At 35.8% G+C, this 16,082-nt stretch overlaps 1 protein-coding gene across 2 annotated transcripts in view; it reads right to left on the reverse strand.

The window, feature by feature from the left end:
• Positions 1–3,514: 3,514 nt before the first annotated feature.
• The window catches only part of PELI1 (pellino E3 ubiquitin protein ligase 1), a 56,131-nt gene continuing 43,563 nt past the window's right edge, over positions 3,515–16,082 (reverse strand). For both annotated transcript variants that reach the window (XM_003787958.3, XM_023512099.1), the window contains 5 exons: positions 13,437–13,566; positions 10,000–10,101; positions 5,852–6,049; positions 5,568–5,756; positions 3,515–4,818 (listed from right to left, as the gene is read on the reverse strand). In XM_003787958.3, the coding sequence (XP_003788006.1) occupies positions 4,252–4,818; positions 5,568–5,756; positions 5,852–6,049; positions 10,000–10,101; positions 13,437–13,566 (1,186 nt within the window). In that variant the 3' untranslated portion in view covers positions 3,515–4,251. The remainder of the gene's footprint in view (positions 4,819–5,567; positions 5,757–5,851; positions 6,050–9,999; positions 10,102–13,436; positions 13,567–16,082) is intronic.

Consider the following 16,082-nt stretch of genomic DNA (forward strand, 5'->3'; position numbering starts at 1 on the left):
AAAAAACAAAGCAAGAGCCAAGTAAAAAGGTACATGGGTCAGGAAGAAGAAAAAATGTATCGGAGTACTTGGCTAAAGGAAATTACTCTAGTTGAAAACAAGAGGGTGCCTTTCCTCAGAGGGTAGCCAAAGCAAAGAGAGAAACACGAGAGGTGTCCCAAATCTATTTCAATGAAAGCAAGTTCACCATTAATCAGAAGGAATACTTTTTTGTTTCTAAACTGATATGGGGTATATAGAAAATACTGATCATAATGGCTGAGACCTTTGATTGCAGTTAAGAGAAAAAGTGGAGACATCCTATCTTTGGCAAGTATCTCATCCAATAGGAGCCTCAGTCTAATGTCTAAGACTTTTAAGTTCTTGATTTCACCGCTAGTACAACTCTCCCCCCTAAACGGCTTTTCTCATAATCTTCACTGATCTTGACTGAGCCAACTTATCCTTGACTCCTCTTTCTTCTTTCATACCGCGTATATGATTTACTACTAAATGCGGTCAGCTCTGCCCTTAATACGTTCAGAATCTCACCATTTTTCAAACCACCCTCACGGCCACTATCTTGATCCAAGCCACCATCATTCACTTCTAGGATCACTGCAATTCCCTGATCCCACCTTCAGTCTATTTTGATCCCAGTAAATTATGTCAGATCATGTTACTCTTCTGCTCAAAACTCAACCATGGTCCCTACCTCACTCAGAATACAACCCCAACGTCCCAGGGGATCCTCCATAATCTAGTTTCATCCCCAGCTCCCACTTAACCTGTCATTTTCTTTCTTTACTCTCCCCCTTTTCAAGCCACTTGACCACACACTGGCCTCTTTGCTATTATAGAGATATTCCAGGCATGCTGTTATTTCAGGGCCTTTGCAATGGTGTTTCCGTTGCCTAAATGTTCTCCTGAGTAGCGCATGTGCTTTTCCCTTCTGCGCCTTCAGAACTTTTACTTGAGTACCACCTTCCCCAGGGGGCTTTCCCTGGCCCTACTTGATACTGCCAACACTACCCCTCCCGCTCATAGTTTGTACCTCTTTCCTGCTTTATTTGTCCCCTTAGCATATGTCCCCTCATGTATTTTTAAACTTTTTTCTGCTCTTTTTCTATCTTTCCTACCAGAACACAAACATCATGAAGACAGAGATCTTATTTTTCCTTTCTCTGCTACATCACCCTCTTTAGGACAGGGCCTGGTACATAGTGGGCATACAAACATTTGTTGTTGGAAGAATGAGTAAAATTTGAGAACAAAGCATTAGAGAATACTTAGAGTAATTCTGAAGGTGGGGGGTGGGTAAGTAATAGAGTTCAGTTATGTAGAGTTTTGCTAATCTGATTTGTGACAGGGTCAATGCTTAGCACATAAAGAAAATGTATCATAGATCTATTAACCAGTGTGGTCTCTAAAGTGAGTAGCACAAGATGATCCATTGGGATGAGGGGTCAAAGTGTTAGAATTATGTTTATCTTATAAACTTAAAGACATAATGGATGGTGTTCTCAGTCTATGTCAGCAGTCATACATCATTCATGGTTCCTGAGGTATCCTAAGGAAGAGTGGAGTGGGAGTACTCAAATGTTAGATGTAATTAATTATTTACATTATTTATTCCTAACCTGCTTTACATGTACTAGACAACTTTCATATGAGGGAAGTAAGCAATCACAGCTGCAAGAGGATAACCTGATAAAGACTCCTGTATCTGAATGTCTACCCTCATGTTTTGCTTCATAACCCTAACATATGAACGGAAATTTAGTTCTTTATATGAATTAAGGAATATTTAAATACAAAGATTGCTTTGATAAAAGAGCCAATAAGATTATCTTTCTTGACAGTACATTCAGGAGACCTAAATACAACTTTTTACCTTTCTTGATCAGAATATTGACATTCCCTTAAGACAAATGAGTAAGTAAAATTATTCTATTAGGCATCGGCAAAATGACAGAAGCAATATTCAAAGTGCTTAAACAAAAAACCCTGATTAATGATTTAAATTGCCTGAGTTTTCAACACTTGAATTTGAGAGAAAATGAACCAGGTTCTTCCCAGCTACTAGGAGGAAATTCAGGTACTTTGGGAAGGACATGAAACTTTTATGGTCACTGAGGCACTATAACTTGCAAAGAGCCAACCCCCCGGTCAGGGCTTAACTTCGAAAAAGCCTCAATTATTCAACCACTACCAGAGCTCCTTTGTTAATAAGTAAGAGATGCTTTCCAAAGAGAACCAGAGACTTTAAAGTATTCCATTATATGAAAATTCTTCATCTATTTCAAATGAATATTTTGAAGTGTGGAGATTTGTCTACAATTTTCACTTCTGATTTCCCATTCTTGGTGGTGCAAAAATGAACTCACAGAGACAAATTCAAATATCTATTTTGAAAAGTATTTACTTAGTTTGAATAAATTAATTGCAAATAAAAATTAAGCTACAATATATAGCCTGAATAGAAATGACTAGAACAAATACAACACAGGACTTGATTTCCTTGCATTAGTCACAAAGGATGTGACAATCTAGAAAACTTCAAAATCAATTATATTTCTTTGAAAAAGGGGTAACAGCAGTTACTGATACATCACAACTAATAAACTTATAATACAAGTTTCCTGACATGCATTTCCTGAGTGAACCCAAATGATCATTTTTAAAAACAAGGAAATTTTGACAGCTGGAGTAAAATAAAACAGTTCATGGCTTCTAAGCAATAAGTTTTGCTTTTTTAAAACCAAAAGAAAATTCAGAACAGCATTGTAATAAGATAAATTAAAGCTATGCTACCACATACAAAAATTTGCTATGGTCAATTGGGTATTATACAACTTTTCAAACTAAAAAACAAATCAAAAGGTTAAAAAAATGATTCTGTCTAAATCTAAGTGTACTGGTTTCTACAAGTGTCAAAAAAGGGTTTGATGTAGTGCAACTGTCTATAGTTTTCTTGTGGTACACCTGTCTATACGCTTCTTGTGTTACATGTTAAAAAAAGTCAGGAGAGAAGAAACTTGTCCTTGCTTCAGAAAGCAAAGGACTTTCTGAAATTAGAGAATAAACAGACCATGCCAGTATAGTCCCTTCCACTCTGCTGTCATTGTTGCTCACCTTCCAACCAGCTGTTTACTGGAGTCCACTGTGGCAACTCTCCTTAGGATTCAGGCCCACAGTTACGGCTGGTCTACTAGGTTAAAAAAAGGGGGTCATTTTTTTCATATAATCCTTTATATGTAGTATCTCCAGATTTCCTAAAGTCTGGATAAGGCCAAATACAGAATGATTAATTAATTAAGCATTTCATTTTCTAAAAGCAAATCAAGTCATTCTCTTTCTTTGTTAATTTATGCTTTTTCTTATGATTTTTTTCTAGAAACAGTGAACAGATGAACCACAGTTTATATCCAAAAAATAAACTTGCCAAGTGTTGCTGATACTAAAAACAGAGTAGTTATCATGGGAGAAAAATAGATAATCTAGATTAAATTGCATATTCAAAGGAGCATATAAAATGTTTCTTAGCATTAAGTTTTTGTTATAGTACTACAATCGAGAGAAACATTAAGGAAAAAAATATTTCCTGATTAAATTCAATGTGGTTAAAAACAAACACTTCTTACACAATGGTAATATGAATTTGGTTTTATAAAATATTCTAATTTACTAAATTCCATATTTAGATGAGGGGTGGGGGAGAGGCTCTCTTGTCCTTCCTAACTTTGCAAATCCTTGAGCCATGTGCTCGCTAATCTACCATTCACACCAAGAGTGTGACACCATCATTACCATGCTACTCTATCAAGAACATTCTAAGAGACTTCCTATAGTAAAGATAAATAGAAAAAAGTTAATATACACGTTGCTGTATTTTACAATGTTTGCAACAAACAGTAAACTAACATAGTTTGAACCAACAGTACCCTCAGTTATACAAAACAATTTTTCAATACTGAGGATGGATGATTCAAAAACACTAAAATGAAGGCATCAAATTAGACTATTTTTTTCTCCTCAAAATATATTTTCAAAACTCAGAATTCAGAAGACTGGTACTTTCAGAAATTCCTTTGCTTGAGTTTCCCAGATTTTTACTCAGAAATTGCAACTGTTTATTATAAATGTTTTAAAAAATTCTTCATCTTAATGCAAATGACCAGAGCAGAAAAAACTGTGATGTGGACAACAGGTTTGAAAACCCACTCACTTAGCTTATAAATTTATAATGCAGTCCTGGAGGACAACTGTCTGTTAGTCTAGAGGTCCTTGGAAAATAAGTCTGATGTAGCCTTGTTCACCAGCCAACTGATGTGCACAAAAGGGACAGGCTGCATGAAAAGTATGAGTACCATGAGGAAGTGGGATCTGGGACCAATAGGCAGTTGTCTTTTCTGAACAAACGTGCCCACATGGGCTAAACGCATGGGTTGGAGGGCCGGCGTCCACATAAAATCCAGCTTCACATCCAAGCCACAGAGGAACATAGGGACCAACAGACCTACACATAGGACATTCACGATCTTTTCCATCACGTTCTTCTTTGTTTCCCCAGTTATGATAGCCGTGTACGTGGCCACAGTTTAGATATACCCATGGTTGTTTTTCATCTACAACATCTTTCCTCTTCATACTAGGAAATGCTAGTGTGTTGAACCCTACAGGGCACTGAGGTCGTGCTGCATTGATTTCCTGTCTTAAAGCTTCTAAATGCTTCACTGTGGGAGTGTGGGAAAGGCCTTCTGCAGTACGCCACAGCAATGTTGCACCACAGAGGTCAATTAATGAGCCATCTTGTAATTGATTGGTTTCCATTTCCACCTACAGAAGGAAAGAATCAAAAAATGCATTCACTACTGTTTTGAAATTTTACCTAAGTTTTGGTATTATATGCTTCTTTACTCAAGAAATGACATTTTCTAGGATTATCACTAAATAATCAAACTCTGATGGCAGGCATGAAAAATACAGAGGGTGCCAAAAAGAACGCATGCACATTCTAAAAGAAAAAGCTATCTTATTCACGCCTGTCACACAATGATGCTAACATTCATTTGATTAATTCCATCTTTTGAGCAAACGTCATACTACACACTGCTACCACAATTCAACTTTGAAAAGTAATACATAGATAATAACATCTCTTTAAATGTGTATACATTTTTCTGGCACTCCTGTATATGTTTGAAAATCAAGAATAAACACATCAAATATCTCTTGAATCAAATATCTCTTTTTAGACTTATGGCTAGTCAATGTCTAATATTTGTAATTAGGAAGATATGATCAACGATACACAGATTTAAGTAGAAAGATCAGAGTGCTGTTTAATTTAGGAAAACTTTAAAATATATTAACATAATATGCAGAGCAATAACTTTTTAGAGTTTACTAAGTGAAACACTAAAATACTCTTCTCTAGTATAACATGATAGTCAGCATTTGATTCCTTACATTTAGTACTATCAACAACAGATTTAAAAGTTTTTTGGAATATACATAAATCATATAGTCCACTTCATCTTATGTGTTTACTGTAGCTGAATAAGAAGATACAATTTAGTGCTTACCATTTTTCCTCTCTGCTGAGCTGATCTGGTTTCACGCAGGCTAAATACATTTCCACATACAGATATTTCTCTCCATATTCCAGGCTTGGAGTCTTCTGTGAATCCATTGCGTGGATGCATCACAAGAACTCCATTAGTGGTCAAGCCATCCATCTGCCCATCTGATGTCTTCCATTTGGCAGCCTTTTCCTAGTAGAAATAATATAGTAAGTTCCATTTATTTGTAATTTGGAAATAAAAGCTGGTACACAGAAAAGTATCTTTTAGGAAAAAAAGTTTTTTACCCCAAGAAAGATGTTTTTTGACGAGTCAAATCCTGCGGCATAAATCCGTGCTGTAAAGGGTGGGTTCCGCTCACATATGATTCTACAGGCAAATCTTGATATAGTGCTTTGTACTGACTGTGTATCAGAATTACTTTGACTTCCAGGAACTGTGTCAGTTACCACAAAATCAATGGGGCTTTCAGTAGACCGACCAATCTAAGAGGAAAAAAAAAACCTATAAGCCTATTGAAAAAGCACAGTGGAAAAATCCATTCAAGACAGGCAAACATTAAGGAGAAAACATAAGCTTCTACAATTTCTAAAGCTCAGACATAACATACTTAACACTGGGGGCATCTATGTCCTTGAAAACTAATCTGTCAGACTTTCTCTGATGTTGTGTAATCACTCAGAGCACAGAATTAAGTGGGAACTTAAAACAATACATGAAACTCTCAGGGAATGAAGAATTCAGGATGGGTGAGATCTCAAGATGGCTGCAGCTTTTTGGCTGGAAATATGTCTACCATGTATTACTCTAACACCTTTAAGAAAATATAGTGAATATACAAGTCAATCTTTTGTGATGACTCCAGGACATTACACTATGAATACCATCTATACTTAGCTTAAGTGCAGTGATGTCCTCAGCAGCTGTAAGAGGTATATAAGACCAGTGATTATTAATGTTAAGGGCTCTGCATGGCCTTTTTGGGAAGTTTTATGTAAGCTTCATAGATTTTCCTGTTTCTTTTCTGTCAGGTCGCCAGCAATCATCCTTCATTTTGGTCATCTTATTACCAGCAACAAGCCTCTTCTCTAACTGGCTACTCTTATTCTGCCATGTGTTGAGAAATCAAATAACTCTTCAAAGAAGAGTAGTTTAAAAGGTTCTTGGTGAGAGCCTAGGGATTCTTTAGGGTACACAGAAAAGGAATTTCATTCAGTGAGTGGACTTAGTGACATATATTTTACATGCATAGATGTCCTTTCTATTTTATTCCTGGTTCTTGGTCACTTTTCAGAGAGATAAGGTTCCCAGATAAGAGTTCTGGATGGGTGAGGAACCCGAGAATTAAAAACATCTTCATGAAGAATGTGGATACTGACTAGAAATACTAACCCTCTTTAAAGATAATGACTTTTTTAAAGTACTGACTCTGCAGAATAAGGGGTAATGACTTTTTTTTTAAAGACAGTGTCATTTTGACACCTGCCACAACACTTGGCTATTTTTAGAGATGAGGTCTCACTCTTTCTTAGGCTGGTCTCAAACTCCCGAGCTCAAGCAATCCATTTGCCTCTGCCTCCTAGAATGCTAGAATTATAGGTGTGAGCCACTGTGCCTGGCCTGGGATAATGACTTGTAGAAGTTATTCTTCACATAGTTGAGCCTCACTTTTATATAGAACTCTTTAGTGTTTTTGTCCAATCTTGAAGTCATGAAGTATACAAATTTTTTTGTGTGTGTTTTTGGAGACAGAGTCTTGCTCTGTTGTCCTGGTTAGAGTACAGTGGCATCATATCTCACAGCAAACTCAAACTCCTAACTTCAAGAGATCCTCCTGCCTCAGCCTCCTGGGTAACTGGGACTAAAGGTGTGTGCCATGAAGACTGGCTAACTTTTTCTATCTGTGGTAGAGATGGGGTTTCACTCTTGCTCAGGTTGGTCTTAAACTCCTGACCTCAAGACATCCTCCCGTCAGGAATTTCCAGAATGCTAGGAGCCACTACACCTGGCCAAGAATAAAGTCTTTATATTTAGTGTAGTTTTAGGGGGAAACTGATTGATTAACAAATAGAAAACTAGATGTCCCTCTTCTTTATTTTTAAGATAATGATATCCAAAGAAAATGGTCTCAGATCTTTGAAACTAAAAACGTGTCCAAAAATAAAAAGACTCTTTAAGAGCCAAAAGATGTAGGCCAAGAATTCAACTGAAGAGTAATAGTCAGAATCAAGCAGAAGCAGCAATTATTTGGGAAGAGAGATTGTTCCAGAAAGTTGTCATTTGATCTGGGTCTCGGAGAGGAAGATTTAAGACATCAAAGCAATATTGGTAATGACAGTGAAAAGGAAGAAATCTTAAGTATCTATAAGGAGAAAAAGCTACAGGACTGGGATAATAGCAAAATAGGAAGGACTGCACATTAGGATAAATTTTAGCAATTATTCCCCTAACTGCTATTATTAGTTTTAAAAATACAGATCTTACAATGTCACTCTCCCTCACCCCGTGAGAAATTCAGTGGCTCTTAACAGTTTATACAAACTTTTTATGTTCTTATTTCTGATAAAAGTTAGAAACTGACACAGGATTTGTCTCTCATCTATCAGTCCAGCCTAACTTCCTCCTATTTTGGTATACAAAGTATACTGTAGCTATTGAGTATAGCTTATTCACCAATCTTTTATCACACTGTGTACTTCTTTGCCATCTCTTTTCCCAGAATGCTTTCTACTGGTTGTTCCTACTCAATCTGATAAAAAGATCTAGATAAAAAGTACTGTAAGTCTTTTCTCCATTCTTCTTCAAAAGCTGTACTTCTGTAGACTGCCGGTGTAGCACCTGGGCATTTAATTAACTCACATCTCCCTTATTGACTTCAAAATGCCAAGCAATGCACAGAGCTGGAGTAGGAATATCCGATGGCTTGGACAATCAATGTTCTTATTTAGTTTAGAGGGTAGACAATCCTAGAGTGCTTATAATACAAGTTCCCAAAGACTGGCTAGTTTATTAAGTAAAGTAGTTTCTGATAGATTTCACACTTTTGATGCAGAAATGCTTCAATTTTCTAAAGAAATGCTCGCAGAAAGGGCATAATCAGTTTATGATACTGGGGAAAATTCTTCACTTTATGAAAAATGAGAAAACCAAAAAGGTTGCAACTTATTTAAGGGCATTCATTAAATGGTGAAGACATTGTTCCAGAATTCAGAATGCCTGGTTTAATTCCAAGTTTGCCCTCCAGTAATTCTATAATCTTTAAGTCGTAAGACTTCAGTTAACATCATCTACAAAATAAAAATAAGGTACTTTCTGAAGCTAAAATTCTAGTCTACGATCAAATATCTTGGTAGTATCTTGATTCTAAAAAAAGCTAAGCTCATTTATTTTAACTGCTGTGGGTGCAGTAAAATGTGAAAAATTCTCCTAGAGCTTTGTGTTAGGTTTTTCTTAGATCTAAACCTTCATCTTCGTGAAGGATATTATTTATTTATTTTTAGTAAAAGCAATGAAAACATAAACCAATACCCACATTCTAATTTAACTGGAGAAAAAGATGTCATCAACCCATTTAAAAGGGTTAGGGTAGAGGGAGTGACTTTAAAGAAATATGTTGTTATTGATTAAAATTATATATATTTCTGGGCCTTTCACATGACTTTAGCCTTGTAAAATACGGAAAAATAGAAAAGTTACTTGTACAATAATTATAAGAACATCATTATCAGGCAATCCATGCCCTACTTAAGTTTGTTTAAAAAAAACTCAAAGTTTTAGAGAGTCCAAAATTAAGGGAGAAAATAAAGGATTTTGGGCTTGACTATCCTAATTATCTGTTGGTTTATAAAAATATCAGCACTGGATGGTACAAAGAATGAGAGAAAGAAAACTCACTGTACCAGTAGCTTTGACCAAGTATATGCTGAGAAACAAGTTTGACTTTGCATACAGTATATGACACGAATAGTTAGAAACTGACTGAACTTCTTGTTGCCTTGAGAGAAAAGAAAGAAATAGTGGCAAAAAAAAGTCATACATGTGTGCAGAGTATTTCTTGGTTTCTTTTTTGGGACAATAATAGCTAACATTTACTAAGGGATTACTAGGTACCTGGCATAGCTCTGAGTATTTGACATGTACTAACTCATCTAGGCCTCCTAAAAGTCATTTAGGAGATTGTATTATTTGTACTTTACAGAGGAGGAAACTGAGGAATGCAGTGGCTAAGTAATCTTTACCAGGAATTCTAATTCCAGAGCCTTTTTCAACCACGTTACACAAATTTCTATAGATTAGGTTTAGAAATCAATATACATTTCAGTGAAATACATTATTAAAATACAATGATCCTTTATGTGACCACAGCAAAAACCACCAACAATACATTTTTAACTTTTACGTTTTTTGAGAAAAAAAATTTCAGATGTTACAATACCTGAAACATATCAGTGTTGCTGTCATGAGTATATTCGACCACTACTGTCTGGGCCCGAGATAAAGTATATGATATGCTATGCTGGTCCTTGTTACTTATTGCCTAAGAATAAAAAGGTTAATAGCAAAAATTAGTAGGCAGATCAATCAAATCAGATAACCTTTTCATTAAAAAAGAGACATCTATTTGTCTCATATATTATATCCTTATGTATTCTCCCCCTGAAATTTAGGGTAGAGATTTATAACTTCAGTATAACCTCCCCTGTGAAAGAAATTTCTCAAGTTGAGTGGGGTACAGAAGAATATTTAGCAGTAGTAACAGAATAAGAATTTCATTTTTCTGAAACTCTATAAATTCTAGGTCTCCCTTATATGTATTTTAAATTATAAAATAATCAAAACCATTCCACATGTAGAAACTGAAAACAAAACTCAGTACTGCTCTGGTAAAGAATAAAATACAAAATCTTGCAAGATAAGAGGAATCTTATTTTTGGTATAATTCAAAGAGTTATAAAGTTCACTAATAAGCAGCAATTTATTTGTTTTCTAACAATTTTGTGACTTTACAGACAATAAAAGTTTGCCATATTCTGGGCTCGATATGGAAAAATTCATAGACTGATTAAACATTGCCAAAGGAAAGGCATATAATGTTCATGATTATATCTCTGACTTGTGCCAAATGAAAAATACTGCCAAAAAGAACTTTTCAGTTTTGTTTTCAGGTATTTTCTATGCATATGAGTTAAAGATAATATCAAAGGGGGAAAAACCTAGTCATTGCACAAAGGAAGTAGAAATGGGTTGTGTAAAAAAGGAAAACAGATACAAAGACACGAGAGAGTGATTATACAAAGCAAAGATGCTAAATGAAAAAAATCTTTCTGAATTAGAAGTTTGGCATTATAAACTTTTACTTGATTTTAATTTGTAGCTAATCTGTAATAGATAAAGCCTTAAAAATACAGTTTTAAGATTAAATTTGTCAAATTTTCAAATATACAAAGAGAATATACAAATAGCTGGGTACCAAATTCTCAACTTTATCAAAGCTTAATAATGTCACTATTGCTTCTGATTCATTTTTTTTAAGGAAATTAAATTACAGATATAATTGAGGCTGCATACATTCCTATTCCCCTATTCCCCTTTCTCTCATGAATGCACTGTAGATCATTTATATGCATATTATTAATATTTTTTACTATACATTTGAAGTAGTCATAAACACTATATAACTTTTAGGGTGGTGCCTGTAGCTCAAGCAGCTAAGGCTCTAGCCACATACACCAGAGCTGGTGGGTTCAAATCTAGCCTGGGCCTGCCAAACGACAACTACAACCAAAAAAATAGCTGGGTGTTGTGGTGGGCACCTATAGTCCCAGCTACTCAGGAGGCTGAGGCAAGAGAATCGCTTAAACCCAGGAGTTTGAGGTTGCTGTGAGCTGTGACACCATGGCACTCTACCCAAGGTAATAGCTTGAAGCTCTGTCTCAAAAAAACAATATTATATAACTTTTATAGGTTTAAAAACCTACAATTTAACTCAGTTATTAAACAACTGACTTTTTCCCCTCTTTTTTTTAAACTTCTTTTTAGAGACTGGGCCTCACCGTGTTGCCTAAGCTGGAATGCAATGTCTATTCATAGGCACAATCACAGCACAGTACAGCTTCAAACTCCTGGGCTCAAGAGATCCTTCTGCCTCAGCCTCCTGATAGCTGGGACTACACAAATAATCACTTAGTATTTTGAAAATTAATTCTTAATGGCTAAAGGGATATAAAACCTTTGGTTTTTTTGAGATTGTTATCTTTGTTTCTTAGCTATTAAACCTACTCTTAGATTAAGAATAAGAACTATGTCAAGGTAAGTTTGAGTCTTACTGGACCGGCAGGCAGGCAGGATTTTCACCACGGATCCCAGATGACTGCCAAACTAAACACTTAACTTTTCTTCATGACCTCATTAATACATTCCTTCAAAATTTAAAGAGGAAAGAGTCAACCCCTAAGATTCTTGTTGCCAGGTAAAGATGAAAAGGAGGTAATGATGAAAACATGAAGTACAGGACAATACTTTACAGAAGTACAGTTAAGAACATTTTCCCTGACAGTGAATTTCAAAGGTAGTACTAACTATCTAAAGGGCATCTAAAAACATCTAAATGCATGTTTTGGGTTATAGGATTTGAGTTGCAAGGACTTGAAGACTTAAATAGCACTTAGTGGGTAGGGGACCAAGAGTATTAAACATCCTGTAATATGTGGGATAATCCTGCACAATGAAGAACAGGCACACCCAAGGTGCCAAGAGCACTCCTGTGGGGAAATATTGCAAGAAGCTCCTCAGAATGGATCAAATAAGCTGTTTACTTCTACCGCTTGCTTACCACATCCATTCTCTGCAAAGGAGGAAAAAAGAAACAACAAAAAAGAAACTATCCCTTTTCTACACTTACTGGCTCCCAAGTAAGTAACTAAGGAATCATATTCAAAGGTTGAGTACTCTGCTTTACACACCATCTTTCCAAAGATGGAAACCCAATTAACTTCAGAGACTGAAGTTGTGACTTAAAACAGGGCGTCATATGCCAATTTTACTGTCTCTTGTTTATTTAACTTACAAAGATATACTTCAGATGGTACAGTATGAATGTATCTCCTAAGATTACTTAGCTAAAGATACAGACACTTTCAAAAGCCAGAGAACTCTTTGTAATTTTATTTGCTCATCACAGAAATTCATGAAAATGTAAAGATCTGGAATTCCCCCTACTTAGTACTCCAGGAAAAGAAAAATGGGATAGAAGCACTAACTAAGCCAGAAAGTTGAGAAGTTATATTGTAGATGCAGTTGGGCATTTGCTTTTATGCCTTTGACACAATTAAATAATTACTGAGGTCTACTTTGTACAAGGCATTTTTAAAATCTTTGAGGGTCATACAACAAAAATAAAAATAATAGAATCTTGGAAGATCCTTAGGTAAAAAAATTACTTCATCCAAACATGCTTCTAATACCTGAATACATATAATTACACACCACATTCTTCACCTAGGCCAGGTGAGGTCCCCCTAGTAACAGAGTAGGAGAGTGGGAACTCCCTACTTCTCAGAGCAGATAACTGTACAATTCTGAATATTAGATAAAGCCCCGGCCCTACCCCCATTTCTTTTGATAAGGAAAGGGAACATTTCCTTCTATTTTTCGCCCATCAATCCTAGCTTGTCATAAAAATAAAAAATCCAATTCCCCTTCCATATGGCACCTCTTCAAATACCATGTCTCCAAAGTCTCTTCTCCAATTCAAAAAAAGGAAATTTCTGAAACAGAAATGTGAGGGGAATTCTAGAGAATATAAACATATAAAAGTATAAAGGTCTTTCAATTTCTCCAAGTTAATTTATTTAGCTTTTAAAATTTTTTTACCTTTGCAGCCTGAGGAGTACAAGCAATATGCACAGTGCTGGGCTTCACCCCATTTGCCTTAGGTCTTTTAAACAAAGCAAATCTACTTTTCCTCCTTCCTCTATCGCCATTTGGGAGAGACCCATTATACCTGATGGGGGAAAAAAAGTTTAGGTCATCTCCTGTAAGAACAGCACAATTATAAACAAATGTTTTACTTTGCCTTGTAGACTCAATCTCCAATTAATGATTTATTAGCACATTATAATTATCTTAAATTCCTTTTAGCAACTGTTTATCTCTAGACTAGAGACTATTTCTGGATGTGAAATAAAACAATATTCTTTTTAAGAATATTAAAGTCACAAAAAAGTACCTTTTGGGTTACTTTGTATACGTAGGGGTTTCTTCTCTCTTTTATTGAAAAGAATAAAAAGCTTATCAATCTGACTCCTTATGAACTCATTCTATTTTTTTCAGGTGAATGTTCACATGTGCTAACAACCTTTAAAATGTATAGTATGTATTGTTAAAAAAAGAATCTCCTTTAACTGTGAACCAAATAATTTAAATAGTTGAACTTTTGAAATAACAAGTCTTAGACTTGTTTGTTAAGTCTGAACATACCTCTACACCTTATCTTCCAATTGGCATGTCTGCTGAACAGCAAACATGCTTTTGTTGTTCAGATTTTTTGTCCACTCTCTATGATAAATATATATGTGTGTGTGTGTGTGTGTGTGTGTCTATATACACACACATACACCCTAAAGATAAGTAAGGGAGGATTGAATCAATAGGAAAAAAGTTTAAAACAAAAACGTCTGGGTGTTTACTATATACTATTGAGTTACATCCCATATATCACCACATTTAATCTCCAGAAAAACTCTGCAAGATTGGCATTGTCTCCATTTTTACAAACCGGCTCACAGAAACTATTTTCTGAAGGTCACATGTGTGACACTGGCAAAGCCAGTATTTGAATCCATGTATATTTGTCATAGTATTATATCATTCTTTACTGCTTCATTGAGGCATAAACAGTAGTTAAATCAATCTTTCCTCAAACATTGCCCACACCTCTGGCAAAATCTCTGGTTTAATTTCTATATATAGTTGGTCAATCTTGGGTGGGGGGAAATGAGGAAGTGAATAGGGACAGATTTGAAGTTGGAAGAGAAAGGAATTATAAAATGGCCTGCAATAGTAGCTGAAAGGAAGAATCATGTTTTAAAACTGAGAGATGGGGCGGCACCTGTGGCTCAAAGGAGCCAGCCAAAAAACAACAACAAAAAACCCCTGAGAGATGAGTTTACTCAACGACTGCCATATACAAACAGAAATTATAGTGACCCTGTGAAGTATAGCACCTCAGCTAATACATTAATTTTGCTATTCTACACTGTGTGTTGCCACCAGGCCCACTATGGAGTCCTCACTGCTCTTCACTGCTATTCTCTGAGTTGGCGTAACTAATCCCTCCTCTGGATCTGTTCTTTAGTCCTGATCTTTTCCTTTTCTTCTTCGTCTTCTTCTTTTTTTTGGATAGAGTCTCACTTTGTCACCTGGGTGGAGGGCCATGGGATCATAACCCACAGCAATCTCAAACTCTTAGGCTTAAGTGATCCTCTTGCCTCAGCCTCCTAAGAGCTGGGGGATTACAAGCACCCCCACAACGCCGGGTTAGTTTTTCTATTTTTAGTAGAGACGGGGCCTTGTTCTTGCTCAGGCTGTTCTCGAACTCCTGAGTTCAAGCAATCCACCCTGCCTGGGCCTCCCAGAATACTACTGTGAGCCACCACACTGTGCCCTTTCTAAGTAGCAAAAGCACAAAACTGGCAACTCTTCTCTCCTGTCATGTCTAGAGGGTTGGAAAGAAGAATTATTTGCATTTTAAGATACAAATGCCAGATACAGAGACAACTGCTACTGTTAATGATTAACTGGGAAATTTCTAAAGAGAGCAGTTTAAAACCAGATACTAAGTTTTGAACACTATTCCTCAAATGACTGTCAAATTTCCTGCATGAAGAATTTAAGTTAGAATAGTTTTTGGTAGTTAAAAGATGTTTGTCATTAATACCATTAAAATCCATGTGATTTGAGGTTGGAATATTATAGTTACTATATTAAATTTATGATCAAATTTAAGTTTTTTGAGGAAAAATATTTTAAATCTCAAAGGGTCTCAGATGATCTTGTGTAATTGCCATTTTACTAGTGGAGGAAACTAAGGCCCAAAATGGTTAAGTAACTTACTTGCCCAAGGTCATGCAGCTAGCAGTGCTGGAATAAGCACTGGACTCTAGGATTCCTGACTTCCAGTCAAGCTCAATAACTCCATAGATTATCCCCCTAGTTTCTCTTACTCTTTTCATCTGAAACAACACAGTCTTTGCTTAAGAACTAAACCAACTGGATTTCTAAACACTGCAATGTCTAGAGATGCTTTTTAAAGCAAACGGAGAGAAAAAGTAGGGGGAAAGAAAATTTTATAATTTCTAGTTTCTGAGATCTCTAGTTAACAGAGTCTAACTATGTCTCCATTTTGATAGTTATGGCAAGTTTAAATAGAATAAATTGGAATAATTTGAAATGATGGAATTATCTATTCCCCAATAGATTGTGTTTCTGCGAGTTATATGGATAAGATTACTTATAAAG

The sequence above is a fragment of the Otolemur garnettii genome, unplaced genomic scaffold (assembly GCF_000181295.1).
Source record: "Otolemur garnettii isolate 467f Iridium unplaced genomic scaffold, OtoGar3 scaffold00024, whole genome shotgun sequence".
NCBI classification, from domain to species: Eukaryota; Metazoa; Chordata; class Mammalia; order Primates; family Galagidae; genus Otolemur; species Otolemur garnettii.